The sequence below is a fragment of the Pangasianodon hypophthalmus genome, chromosome 2, assembly GCF_027358585.1.
Source record: "Pangasianodon hypophthalmus isolate fPanHyp1 chromosome 2, fPanHyp1.pri, whole genome shotgun sequence".
Classification (NCBI taxonomy): Eukaryota; Metazoa; Chordata; class Actinopteri; order Siluriformes; family Pangasiidae; genus Pangasianodon; species Pangasianodon hypophthalmus.
Window position 1 is genome coordinate 1,398,896 of NC_069711.1, and position 13,605 is coordinate 1,412,500.

General features: G+C 37.7%; 2 protein-coding genes across 2 annotated transcripts in view; both read left to right on the top strand.

Moving 5' to 3' along the window:
• The window catches only part of gabra5 (gamma-aminobutyric acid type A receptor subunit alpha5), a 90,322-nt gene extending 87,619 nt beyond the window's left edge, over nucleotides 1-2,703 (top strand). The window contains exon 11 of the transcript XR_008301053.1: nucleotides 2,692-2,703. The gene's annotated coding sequence lies outside the window, so the exon portion shown is untranslated. The remainder of the gene's footprint in view (nucleotides 1-2,691) is intronic.
• The window catches only part of LOC113545932 (gamma-aminobutyric acid type A receptor subunit gamma3), a 106,487-nt gene that overhangs the window by 32,295 nt on the left and 60,587 nt on the right, over nucleotides 1-13,605 (top strand). The window contains exon 3 of the mRNA XM_034310640.2: nucleotides 5,147-5,214. Within this exon, the coding sequence (XP_034166531.1) occupies nucleotides 5,147-5,214 (68 nt within the window). The remainder of the gene's footprint in view (nucleotides 1-5,146; nucleotides 5,215-13,605) is intronic.

A 13,605-nucleotide genomic window follows, 5' to 3' on the forward strand; every position in this document is an offset into this window, starting at 1 on the left:
CGACTTCTCCTCCGTGATGATGACAACAGCTTCGAATATTAAAATGAAAAAAAAAAAGAGAAAAGGGGGTGGGTCACCTGATGAACACGATCTGCCTGCTGTGATTACTTCCTGCCTGGGAAAGAGCGCTGATGTCTTAATGGATTTCGAGCCGTTATGGGGTTTAATCTCATCTCAGCGTCTAAACATGCCCGGTACACATTGTTCCACTGCCTGGCAACCGACTCGCCGCTTCAGAATCAAACACGACACGAGCAACGCGATTAGAAAGCTGTGAAATTATAAGACAATGTTTACTGCAGTGTGTCAGTGTCAGTGTCAGTTTGCTCAGTCACCAGAATATTCACAAACGTACAATTTTCCACACGTCATCTGGCCTTTTAAACTCCCAGATCTCTGGATTGTGATTGGTCAGAAAGTGGTGATTAATTTCCTAGTAATAGTCGAGCAGGTTTATATTAATGCAACTCCAATAAATAATACGTTATCATTTCTATAGCAACAGCTCCTTCACAAATGTGTACCGCATGACAAGATTTCTGTATTTAATCTTTATGGAAGGAGTCTCCAGTGCAAGTGCTTTGTAACAGTCAGAGGTAAAGCTGTATCTTTAAATTTTCCTACATGTGATTTTTTTTTTTTTCGCTGTGTTCTGTTGAGTATCAGGTTTAGCAGTAAGAACGTGTGATGATATAAATACAGGAGGTCTTGTAGTACCTGTAACAGTGATGGTTCGAACAGTGATTTCCTACATCCCGGTGATCAAGGTGTCAAAACACTGACTCGACCAGCAGCAGAGCTGAAAACCTCGGGGTGCTTTTGGAATATGAAAGAGGCGTAAGTGGGAGGAAAAAGCCGAGGAGTTGAGTGGGTTTTTGACGCCAGTGAAAGACTCTGAAACTCTCCATTAGCATACTGTTTTCTGTACAAGAACCTGGAGCGCTGGCAGTCGTGGTGTGTGTGTGTGTGTGTGTGTGTGTGTGTGTGAGACTAAGCTCCTGAGAGCTGCATGTAGGCAGGAGGCAGACATTCAGACATCTCTGACTGAAAGAGAGGCCAATGCTGATTCTCTTTTCTGGAAATAAAAAAAAGTGATTTCATTGGTGGCCTTGTGTCTAGACCTGAACTCATCGTTTTGATTTAGCAAAGCTAGGATTCACAATGTGTAGCTTCTCTGGCATTTCAGGCTTCTGTTTTATAGTTTTTCTGTTTACAAAAAAACTGCATAGCTCTGCCTCTTTTCCTTTAACCCTTTAAACTTTCCAGATCTACTGTACATCCTACAATCTCATAACTACTCCGTTATATCGATATTCACACAGGGAACGTTCTACATATTCAGACTTCAGTCTACACACGTACTTAAGTTGATCACATGAAAGTAGTTCGCACCTCTGAGGTTGCCAGAGTGGAATCATCCGAGACGGGTTTTCATTAGCGCCCCGTCATCTTTAAACACAAACACTGGATAAAAATCAGGGATGAAAAATGCAGACTGAAGGCGGAAATACTGCTTTTTACTTTGCTGTCAAATGGAATAAGATGTGACATAAATAAAAGTGAGAGACAGTTTAAAAATGAAAACTAAAAAAGGCTAATATGATGATATATGAATGAGAATTTTGCAAGTGCTGAAATTAATCTAAAAGATTGATAGATATATTGCTGCATGAATAGTCCTAGATGTAATTTTCCCATTAATCACTGATTTAATTTAACAAAATGGCTTCCACATGCTTTATTCAGCAGCACATAGAATAGCACTTGATCCAGCACATCCTGTTATTAATCCTGTTATTAATATCCTGTTACGTAATGAAGCCATGATGCATCTTGTAAAGATGGTTTGAAGGATAAGCTGACCAAGCACTCATCTTCTACACTTACAGATAAGCGTATAACGGTTTGTATAACGGTTGTAAGATTGGCCTTGTTGGTGCAGGAGTTTAGAAATGAGTTCATGAGACGTAACAGTTTAAGCACAGAGGTGATGTGAGGTAAGTGTGGACAAAAATAAAAAAGCTTCTCAGTGTTTCACTGCAATGGCATTTCAGATCAGAAGACTCGATGTGCTGTTATTAGCATTTTTGTGCAGCTCCTTCTGGTGTGATTTTTTTTTTTCACAAAACAGAGCAGAAGAAAGGAAAATCCTCAGCGTGTTGAAACAGCAGTGAGGGGATGATTTTGCGTTTTTATAGAGAACGCGGTTTGAGGGATTTGTATTGAATTTCAGGAGGAAAACAACACGGGTCACGTCGCAGCTTTAAAACTCACTCTGTTTTTAAAAAAGCGGGATCTGTAGCGGTCTTGCTTGTGGAATAAACCCAATACAGTGCGCGGATTAATGAATTTGTTCAGTAGCAGCCATTTTTGTAGAAAAACATGATAAAAATATGACATGTCTTTCTTTAGGACAGAGAAGTTCACGCTTTGCGGTTTCTCCGTGACATGACAAGCTGCGTTTTTTTTACTGGAACAGCTTTGACACAGAGTGTTTCATTTACATAATAATGTAAATGTAAGCTCTCTATTTGATCACTTTCTGTCCCACAACAACGAAGCCTGAGGGCAGAAAACATGCTGACGGAGCAAAAATTCAACCAGTGGGGAAACTCAGCAACTTTCCACCTGTGTGTGAGTCTCAGTGTGCCTGGAGAACCCTCAGGAACATCTCCATCCTCAAAAGAGAAGGAGATCGGAAGAAGTTCCAGACTAGACACGAGCTCCATTTCTTCTCCGAGTCTCTCCGTCTCTCTTTATGGACCGGAATGCCAGCAAAGCACCATGGGAATCCCCTGCCTGCTCTCGTGCACCATCATCAACGATTCATGTGCATCATTTAACCAGTAACCTTTTAAAACTATTAGCCCCCTCTCGCTGTCACGCCAACGCCATAACAAGCCATTCATGCTCATATGCACAAGTGCATCAACATCATCATCATCATCATCATCATCATCATCATCATCACGCCTCACTGCTCTTTACAGGCTCCGTGTCACGGTTAATTTCATCTGGGTTAGAGGCTCATCATTCCGCTCACACATGCACTCATTCACAGGGGACCTTTGTGTGGGTATAAAAGGATTTATCACGCGTTCGTACTCCGGATTATGGCATCGTAAATCCCTCTGGACTGCTCTGAGACACCTTCACCCTGTAGTGGATATAGTCCAGAATGTTCTTTGAAAGACTTTTGTCAGACAGTGCTATTTTTCCCTTTTTCCCTTTAGGCAGTAATACTAAATGTTCCAGTTAGATGCTTCTTGCTTGCTCTTCAAGCTCAGGACCAGGAACGACATTCCGAAATATCGTACAATATTTTCCACTCTTGAAGTTAATAAGATGATAAAGATGTCAGAAAACCTAAAGTTACAGCTTTTCCTCGGACTGTTACAAAGCGCTGACACTGGAGACTCCTTCCATAAACGTTAAATAAACATCACCTTACAGAAGACTACAGCATATCAAAGATTAGACACGTTTTTTTAATCCGCTCATGTGGAGCGTCCGGAGTACACGTCCCTGTGAATGAGCTGTTGCTATAGAAACAATAACGTTTCAGAACAAGCGCATTAATATAAACCTGCGCTACTGTCAGAGCTGCTGTTATAGAAATTAATTAACACCTTCTGACCAATCAGAGTCCGGAATTCAGTGGGAGCTGAAGCGTGAACAGAGTTTTAAGCTCATGTAATTAAGCAGGGTCAGTTAGCGGTGTTAATGAACATTAGCAGATGCTCCTGCACTCTGTAATTACTCAGATGATAATAAAACTTTAAATCTGATTAATTCTGAGCTCTTACAGTTTTTGAATTCCTCTTCTTGTGTGTGTTGTTTAATCGACTCGATTATGGAGTGTGAAGGTAAACAGAGAGAGTGTGTGTGTGTGTGTGTGTGAGTGTGCGGTGGTAACAATCACAACGGCTTTAAGCTCTAATGAGGAACTGCTGTTCAGCATCACACACTGAGACCTAGAGTGATCACACACACACGGACACACACACACACACACAATTTATATTCAAAACTGCCGTCTGTCCTTCAAGCTGCTGTGAGATGTGTTTTACTGTGTGTCACCCTGGGAAGTGTATATTTCAGTATTTTACTGTATATATTATACAATCCTGTCCTTCATCGTTCTTTATTGAGATAAATATATAAAAATACTATAAATCTATAAGTATAAAAGCATAAACATTCTTTAACTCTGAGATTGGGAGAGATGGAAAGATCAGGTTTACGCTTTAACTTTGAAATGAGCTTAAATACACAATAAACCTCAATATTCAGAACATCTGTATTATCCCAGGATATAATTATGTCTTTCTTTCTTTCTTTCTTTCTAAGAAAGTGATGATTGCATAAGAAATTGAAACCCTTAAATTAGTTCTGGTGCAGTCCGTTACCTTCAGAAGTCACGTATTTAGTTCCTTGTAGTCGACCTGTGAGCAATTAAAGTGTCACATGATCTCTATGTAAATACACCTGCTCCTGGAAGAACCCAGAGTTTGTTAGAGAACATACCTAATCACACAGCATCATGAAGATCAAGCAGCAATCAAAACAAGTATCAATCAGCTGGTTAAAGAGGGGATTAATCAGAGAAGAACGCAAGAGGCCAAGGGTGACGCTCAACATGATGCTACCACCACCATGCTTCACAGTGTGGATGGTGATGAGCAGTGTTAGGTTCCCATCACATGTAGCACTTCAGACCAGAATGTTCTGTCTTGATCCCATCAGACCAGAGAACCGTTTCCACAAGCAGATAATTTGCTTTTTTTTAAAATCCTTTTGAGCAACAATTTTCTTAACTTCTTTTTTCTTTCACTCCCTCCCCCTTCTTCTTCTTAAATATTTTTCTCTAGCTGTTTGAACGACTTGAATTAGTGTGTGGAAGGTATTTTTTTTTTTTATCCTTCCGCTTATGTGCATTTGTTTGAAGGGTGCCAATAATTTTGCTTCGTAAACATTCGGTACTTAAAATTTGATGATTAATATCAGTAGCTCTATACAGTGATGAATTAGGACTATGACCATGTTTAGTGATTTTGCTGTCAGCTTAAGTGTGACAGAATCTTCTCTCTCTCTCTCTCTCTCTCTCTCTCTGTGTGTGTGTGTGTGTGTGTGTGTGTGTGTGTAGTTAAACCGACTGTCATCGACGTCGATATCTTCGTTAACAGCATCGGACCCGTCTCATCAATAAATATGGTAAGTGAAATGGATTTCCACATCGTCTACAGCTTGGGAACCTCATTCAGAACCTTGTGTGCCAGTTTTAAGACTGTGTGTGTGTGTGTGTGTGTGTGAGTGTGTGTGTGTGTGTGAACTCTGAATTCCCTTGTAATTCCCACATGGAAGGACTTTCTCACGAGCTCCATGACATCATTTCATCATAGTGCAGAGTGAAAACGAGAAACAGTAGCGTGTATTAAATTTGTTTATTGTGTTTATTTAAAGGTTAATGTGTTTAAAAGTTATTAATGGTGGATTATTAGTAGAGATTTGACCTGAAAGTTGTGAAAAAAGTGCTATTTCATGATTTAACTTAATATTCTGATAATCTGAATCATTATCTTATTATTAGCTTAATATTTAACACTTTAAATTCTATCTCTAACACTAATTAATTAATATTAGCTTATTCCGTATTTACTTTCCCAGAATTTGATTGACATGTATATACGTCTAATGATTGCTGATTTACTTAAACCCGATCAGGTTTTAACTCCTGACAGATGGAATAGTCTGAGCAATCATTCTGAACGTTTCAGTTTGACCTTCCTGTTCCCTCAGTCGTCCCAGTTAAACACAACTTCTCAGACAGCTTCAGACTTTTCTGGCCACGAGCTTCAGAATCTTAAAGGACACGCTCTGATTGGCTGTTTGTGCTTCTATGCATTGCTTCCTGACAGACTTTTAAACACCATGACACGCTTTTTTTGAAGCAGGATGGAAAAGGGTCTGTTAAAATCCTGTTTTAAAATATTAGCAAAATAGGATTAAAAATAATTTGCTAATAAACAAGATTAGCAACACTTGCTAAAGGAAGATCTTCAGATCAACACTGGTGTTCAGAATCTAATGATCATTTTATATGTCGTAATAAAAAGTAACTTTTTTTTTTAGCAAATACGGAGAAGGTGAAGGTGACATGAAGGTTCTGTGTGGTTTCAGTTGGAGGACAGACGCAATTTTCCGTGCAATGAAAACGATCTTAGTAGAAGGTGAGAGATTAATGTGAGAGAGAAGCCATCATTAATCTTCACAAACTTTGTAACGTCACAGATTAGGAGAGCTTTAAGGACATCTGTCCTCCGCTGAAAAAAGAGAGAGTCATTTATCACCTCTAATTCTACGGGTTTGATTGTCTGTTGGTTGGTTTTTAAAGATTTTTATACTTCTTCCTTTACGTATGTTTTCGCAGTGAACCCTGTTCTGGTGAAAGCGTACATCAATACACAACTTTATTTAAAAACATTTAATCTGCATATTCATTATGCAGTTTAATTACATGAACACACACACACACAAACACACACACACACACACGCACACACACATGCACACATGCTCACACACACCAAAAGAATTTAATTGTGAAATGTAAGTTGTTGTTTTTTTTTGTTATAGCACACATTCATCAAAATAATGTAATCTCATCAATTTCATTAAAAACTTTATTAAAACCTAATTAATTTATAAACCACAGAAATGTATTTGTTTATTTATTTAATTAATTTTTATTATACATGGTTTTGTTTGTTTAAATGATTCTTGTTGGTTTGTTGGTTGTTTGGTAATTCATTCATTGTTAATTAATTAAATCATTTATTTATTTATTTATTTATCCATTCATTCATTCATTCATTGGTTTGTTTGTTTGTTTGTTTGTTTGTTTGTTTACTGCATGTGTCAGAAGCTGCTGAATGAATTGCAGAAATAATGGCTCTTCAAAGCCTTTGAGATTCACAGACGTGTAGAAAAATGATGTGTTGTAACTGCGTGTCCAGCCTCATCATCTATGTGTGTGTGTGTGTGTGTGTGTGTGTGTGTGTGTGTATACCTGCAGAGTGTGCGCATTTCAGTGAGTTCTTCATGCAGTCTCTGAGCTGATTTCTGGACTGAAGCCAGTAAACACGTGAACACTGATTGTTGTGACACGTGTGTGTTTCTCGATGCGTGTTTCTCGATTTGTGTTTCTCGATGTGTGTTTCTCAATCTGAGTTTCTCAATGTGTGTTTCTCAATCTGAGTTTCTTGATGTGTGTTTCTCAATCTGAGTTTCTCGATGTGTGTTTCTCGATGTGTGTTTCTCGATGTGTGTTTCTCAATCTGAGTTTCTCGATGTGTGTTTCTCAATCTGAGTTTTTTGATGTGTGTTTCTCAATCTGAGTTTCTTGATGTGTGTTTCTCAATCTGAGTTTCTCGATGTGTGTTTCCCGACGCGTGTTTCTTGACCTGTGTTTCCCGATCTGTGATTCTCGAAGTGCATTTCTCAACGTGTTTCTCGACGTGATCAGTCTCTACAATCACTCTTTATTAAAATGTTGTGTATTTTAGTGTGAGGAAAACTAATCCTGAGTAGTCTGAGTAGTACTGCCCTGTACAGTTAGCATACTGTAGCGTAGCTTTTTTTGTTCTTCTTCTTGGCTAACTACTTTTCTGTATGACAGTCTTTCGCTACACCGGCATGGATAATGCCTGTGCTCTTTGATGCGCAGATTGTCTCAGTTCTCTGGACAACTCGAGGCACTTCCTCGAAGTTCCTTTAAATCTTCTCTCGACTTTTGACTCGAAATATTCAACTACTGCAGAAATCTCGCTGTAATCTGCTGTTCTTGCTTCTGAATAATCTGCAGTATAGTTCATTTTAAAACTTTTCCTCGTGCTGACAGACTCCAGATGTAAAAGCTAACCTGAAATCAACACTACACCATTTATAGCTGATACGTGCATGAAGTAATTATTTAACAGCACACAGCTGGCCGGAAAAAAAAAAACAAAAACAGCTGTGCAGGCGATTTTTTAATTTATTTACATTTTGTATGAACGGAGTTTTAATTCCTGTATGGTTTACAGCACACTCAGATTAAAGCTGACATGCTGAAGTTTCGTTCTGAGTAATTAAGCAGGTAAACGTGTAAAAATTTAAAAAACTTCTGGGCTGGAAACGACTTGCTGAGACCTTTGAGGTTGTTTGTCATTTCCACGCTGTTGCTCTGTTTAGTTATATATTTTATTTCGAAATTTCCTACTTAACGTTTCTTAAACGCAATAATATTCGAGCAGCCTAACACGGTACAAAAGCGAATAATTAAAACAGCACTTACTATTACTCATTTTTAAACGATATTTCAATTGAGCAACATTTTCATAAACATATAACCATGCACTATTTTTTTTTTTTTTAATAAAAATGGTAATATCAGAAATATGTTCATAGTTACAGATCAAATCATGACATATGTGTATGAGAGGATAAAAAAGATATGGCGTGTATAAATTATTGTAATGTTCACGGTGTTAAAGGAAATGAAAGAAATTCTCAGAAAAAGACTAGATTTCACTCTTTATCAACTTGAACATCACTACATGGATGGAAAAGAGTATTTCAAAGACATATTTTATATTCTGGGGGGAAAAAAGTAATGATCTGACAGATCCTCATGTCTAATGCAAGCTATTTTTGGTTCCCTTCGACCCACTAAGATTATAATGTATCACAAAAGAGAGGAAAAATCCATGTGAACGAAAATTAGCTTCATACTTTATATCATTATAACTAAAAGGAGCTGATTTACAGTGTCGTGGGTAAAAATTCACCTTCCTTGAACTTATCCACATTTTGTTGTATTACAATCTGGAACAGAAATGGATTAATTAGGATTTTATGTCATGATTATACACAAAATAGCCCATAATCATAATACTGGAGTGGGGGGAATCAGTAGCAAGCTGCATGAAATCCTGTTTGGAGTTTGCAGAAAGTTTTACAGATTCGTTGGAGATTCAGCTAACACGTAGAAAAATGTTCTCTGGTCTGATCAGACCACAACTCAGCTTCGTTGTCTTTGGCCCATGGTACAACATTTGGTGGAAATACATCTCTGCTCATCACTCTGAGAACACCATTCCCATTCCCCTCTGTGAAGCATGGTGGTGGTAGCATCGCGCTGCGCATTACCCCATCTATTATGTTAGCAAGAAGCATTCCTCTTTCATTCAGAATTAGCAGCGTTTTCTGACAAGACAGTTCTGTAGAAGCATTGCACTCAGTGATGGTTTAGCTAACTTCACCACAAATCACTGACTGCACCTTTAAAATTCTCATGAAAATACAGCTCTGTCTGCAGCCATGCACATATACATCCTTCATCATCATCATCATCATCATCATCATCGATCCGTCCCAGCACGAGTTCACCTGTAATTATTCCACTGCAGCAGCGTTTCCGATCGAATAACTGAGTCATTTGAAGAATTTCAAACTTCTGAAAACTTTGTGAAAAATCTGGTTGTATCGATTCATGTGACACATGACGAGCTCGATGAAAAAAATGTTTTTCTTGTCTTGAGGGACTTTTTTTTCTTTCCAGACTAAAGACTGGAGTGATCAAAAGACAATTTCAAAGGATAAAAAAGTTTCCAAGGTTGAAACTCTTTACAGTGTTAATGTTGTAAACGGCTGAAACGCTGCACGGCGGCTCCTCCACGAGCTTTTCACAGCAAGTCGATGAAAAAGGGTGGAAGTGTTTGTTTCTTAAAATGTCAAGGGATGAAGTTTGTGTAAAAAATGATTTCATATAAAACAGCAGTTACAATCAATACGATTCAGAGATGCATGACAACTATTTATTTATTTATTTATTTATTTATTTATTTCAAATAAAGTCGCTCTCACAGAATGCTAATGCTGCTAATTAAAGTTAAAAAATTAAACTGTTTAATTATTTGACAAAGTATTCAAGTTTTTCTTTCTAGTGTTTAGAATTTATATAGCATTTTATTGTGTTTATATAGAGTTTATAGTGTTTATATAGAATTTAGACTGTATATAGAGTTTATAGTGTTTAATTAGAGTGTATATACAAAGTTTAAAGTTTATATAGAGTTTATATAGAGTTTATAGTTTATATAGGGTTTATAGTGTTTATATAGAGTGTGTATAGAATTTAGAGTTTATATATAGTTTATAGTGTTTAATTAGAGTGTATATACAAAGTTTAAAGTTTATATAGAGTTTAGAGTTTACATAGAGTTTATATAGAGGTTATATTGAGTTTATAGTTTCAATAGAGTTTGTATTGAGTTTATATTGAGTTGAGTTTATAAAGTGTTTATATAATGTTTATATTGAGTTTATATTGAGTTTATAGTGTTTAATTAGAGTGTATATACAAAGTTTAAAGTTTATAGAGTTTATATAATGGTTATATAGAGTTTATAGAGCTTTTATAGAGCTTTTATATCAGCTCAGTACTTTCTGATATATGAAAACTTTTATTTTGTTAATTGCAGTATTCTTGTTGTTTTCTCATCACCACCTTCTTCTCTCAGCCTCCTGCTTTCTCAGTTTATAGAAACAAAATTTATTTTCACTATATTTTCTTTATTATTTTTTTTATTTTAACTTTATATCTTTTTTTAATTAATTAATTAAAAATAATTAAAATTAATTTAAATTTATATGTATTTTTTCTTTTTTCTTTTTTTTTTTAATAGCATCACTATGTTTAAATCCACAATCAAGTAAACACAGTACATTTTTATTTATTTTTATTTTTACCTATTTATTAATATTTTACAAAAATAAAGACAGACTGGAGGTATTTGGCAGCTTGACAGGAGAATGTTTTTTTTTTGGTTTTTTTTTCCGACACCCGTCGCTTGTCTCAGTGTCAATTTTCTGAAACATCTTAAATCGACTATCTCCAGCACCACAGAGATTCTCATCTCAACGCTCTCGGCTCTCGGTTCTCCGCCGCCTGGCAGGTACGTTCTCAGGCTGATAAATGACACCTGTCATCAGAGTGTATCAGGAGAACCCATTTCTCCCGCAGGACAATAGCTGTCATCTCTCAGGAAGACGAGCCATGCGGAGGAGAAGAGTGAGCTCCGAGTAAACACTCATTCTCTCTTTAGGAGGTCCAATTAGGCTCAGCATCTGAAAATCAGACGAGTATAAGCACCCTCTCTCTGCTTCTGAGTAAAAAAAAAACCTCACATCATAACATAAATCACCAAGGATTAAAAATTTATTCTGGTGGTCGATGTGAGCTTAGTTCTTTTTAAAAATGCAGCACTATCTCTTTTTAAAAATGCACTATTTCCTACTATGACATTACTCAACCTGACACACACACACAAGAATATTGCACATTAGTTTTATCCTACATACGTAATACATAAGAACCAATCAGTTATTTTTAAATGATTCACTAAAATGAGTCGAGTCGTTCATTTAGCTTACTTCTGTCCTGAAAAGTTCATCAGTCAGCGTTTATTAAAAATATATAATGAATCATTTTGTTCATAAATGAGATTCTCTTATTAAACTTTACTATGCACCTACACTAGGCAGGGTTACACAATGATTATGATTTTAAATTAAATTCATTAAAATCATCCCCAGTCTTTTTCCTTTTAGTTCTTTTCTTCCTTTTTTTTAGTTTGTTTTAGTATCCCTTCCAAATCAGCAAATGTGTGAACGAATCAGCAAAGGAATCAGTGAATGAATCTGCAAATGAAGCGGTGAACGAATCAGCAAAGGAATCAGTGAATGAATCAGCAAATAAATCAGTGAATGAATCTGCAAATGAATCAGTGAACGAATCAGCAAATGAGTCAGTGAACAAATCAGCAAATGAGTCAGTGAACAAATCAGCAAATGAGTCAGTGAACAAATCAGCAAATGAGTCAGGAAATAAATCGGTGAACACATCAGTAAACAAATCAGCAAAGGAATTGACAAATGAATCAGTGAACGAATCAGCAAATGAATCAGTGAGCAAATTATCAAACGAATCAGTGAACAAATCAGCAAATGAATCAGTGAATCTTTTAGGAAATGAAGTTTGAAATGAGATTAAAAGTTAAACGAATCTTTATTCTGAACACAGTGTTAGTGTTTAAATGATTCTTTATTAGACGCCGTGTTTATGTGAAGATTCATTCGTCCACGTCGTCCTGCGAACCTTCCGCCTCTCACAATGAAGGCTATAGGTCACACACTCAGTACAGCTCATCTGCACTGTGTGTGTGTGTGTGTGTGTGTGTGTGTGATAAACCAGCAGGTGTTTATGAATGAGTCATAGAGTGACACAAAGAGATGTTTCTCATTAAGAGGAGGCAGTTTAAAAGGCCGGCTGCTGCAACATGGCCGCCGACCACCAGCTATTTTTACCCGGCTGGATCACGCCGTGTCCTAGGCAACCGTGCCGAGTCGAGGAAATCCTTCAGCATGACACCTAGTGATAGCGGCAGACTGGCAAGAACACACACACACACACACACACACAGTCATATCCATTTAGTGAGACCTCCCACTCACTTGGAGTTCTTCAAAAAACAGGAGAAACAACAGGCAGCAGATTTCCTTCATTCCTTCCTTCCGTCTTTTCTTCCTCCCTTGCTTTCCATTCCCTTCTTTTCTTCCTCCCTTGCTTTCCTGTCCTTTCGCTTCCTTTACCTTTCTTCCATCCTTCCTCTCTTCCTTCCCTCCTTTACTTTCATTCCTCCTTCCTTCACTTTATTTTTTTGCATCCTTTCCCCCCTCCTTCATTTCCTTTCCTTTCCTCCATTTCTCACTATTCTTTTCTTGTATTTCTTTTCCTCCCTCCCTCCATCCCTCCATCCCTCCCTTCCCCTCCCTTTTCCTTTTCCTTTCCTTTCCTTTCCTCCCTCCCTCCCTCCCCCACTTTCCTGTCTTTTCATTTCCTTTTCTTTTCTTCTTTTTTTTCATTCCCTCCTTCATTCCTTCCTTCCTTCCTTTTTTTCTTTTCTTTTCTTTTTTCTCCCTCTCTTTATCCCTAAGTGGAATAGAGGAATGGTAACAGTAACTCCGCTTCATCACGCCACCTCGTCAGTGATTATTTTCCCATAGCAGCACCACACACACACACACACACACACACACACACACACACACGCAGTGTTTATGATGTATATGCTTTACAGGTTTTGTTTTATGGATCTCAGGTGTTGGATTAAACGGTTATGGTCATGTGACCAGTCGTGAAAGCAGCCACGTGGACAGGTTCGTGTTAAATCACGTACAGATGTCGGTAGTTCTTGTCTAGACGAGCGGACCTCAGGCTCATAAAAAAGGATTTGAGTCGGTTATTGGCAGAACGGTTCTCTCCACTGAACAGAGGAGTGTTTAATGAAAAGTGCACGGAACAAATAATCCTTCAAGTCCCACCAAAATTAGCGGCGGACTCGGGGGAACGCTGATGAGCGATCGCTGCGAGAGCATTCCTTATTCATTCAGCTCTCACGTCTCTCTCCACTCAGACTGAAGCAGAGCTGTGTGTGTGTGTGTGTGTGTGTGTGTGTGTGAGTGTGGGTTCTGTGACAGAGCTGTGAGAACTCATTCACTGTG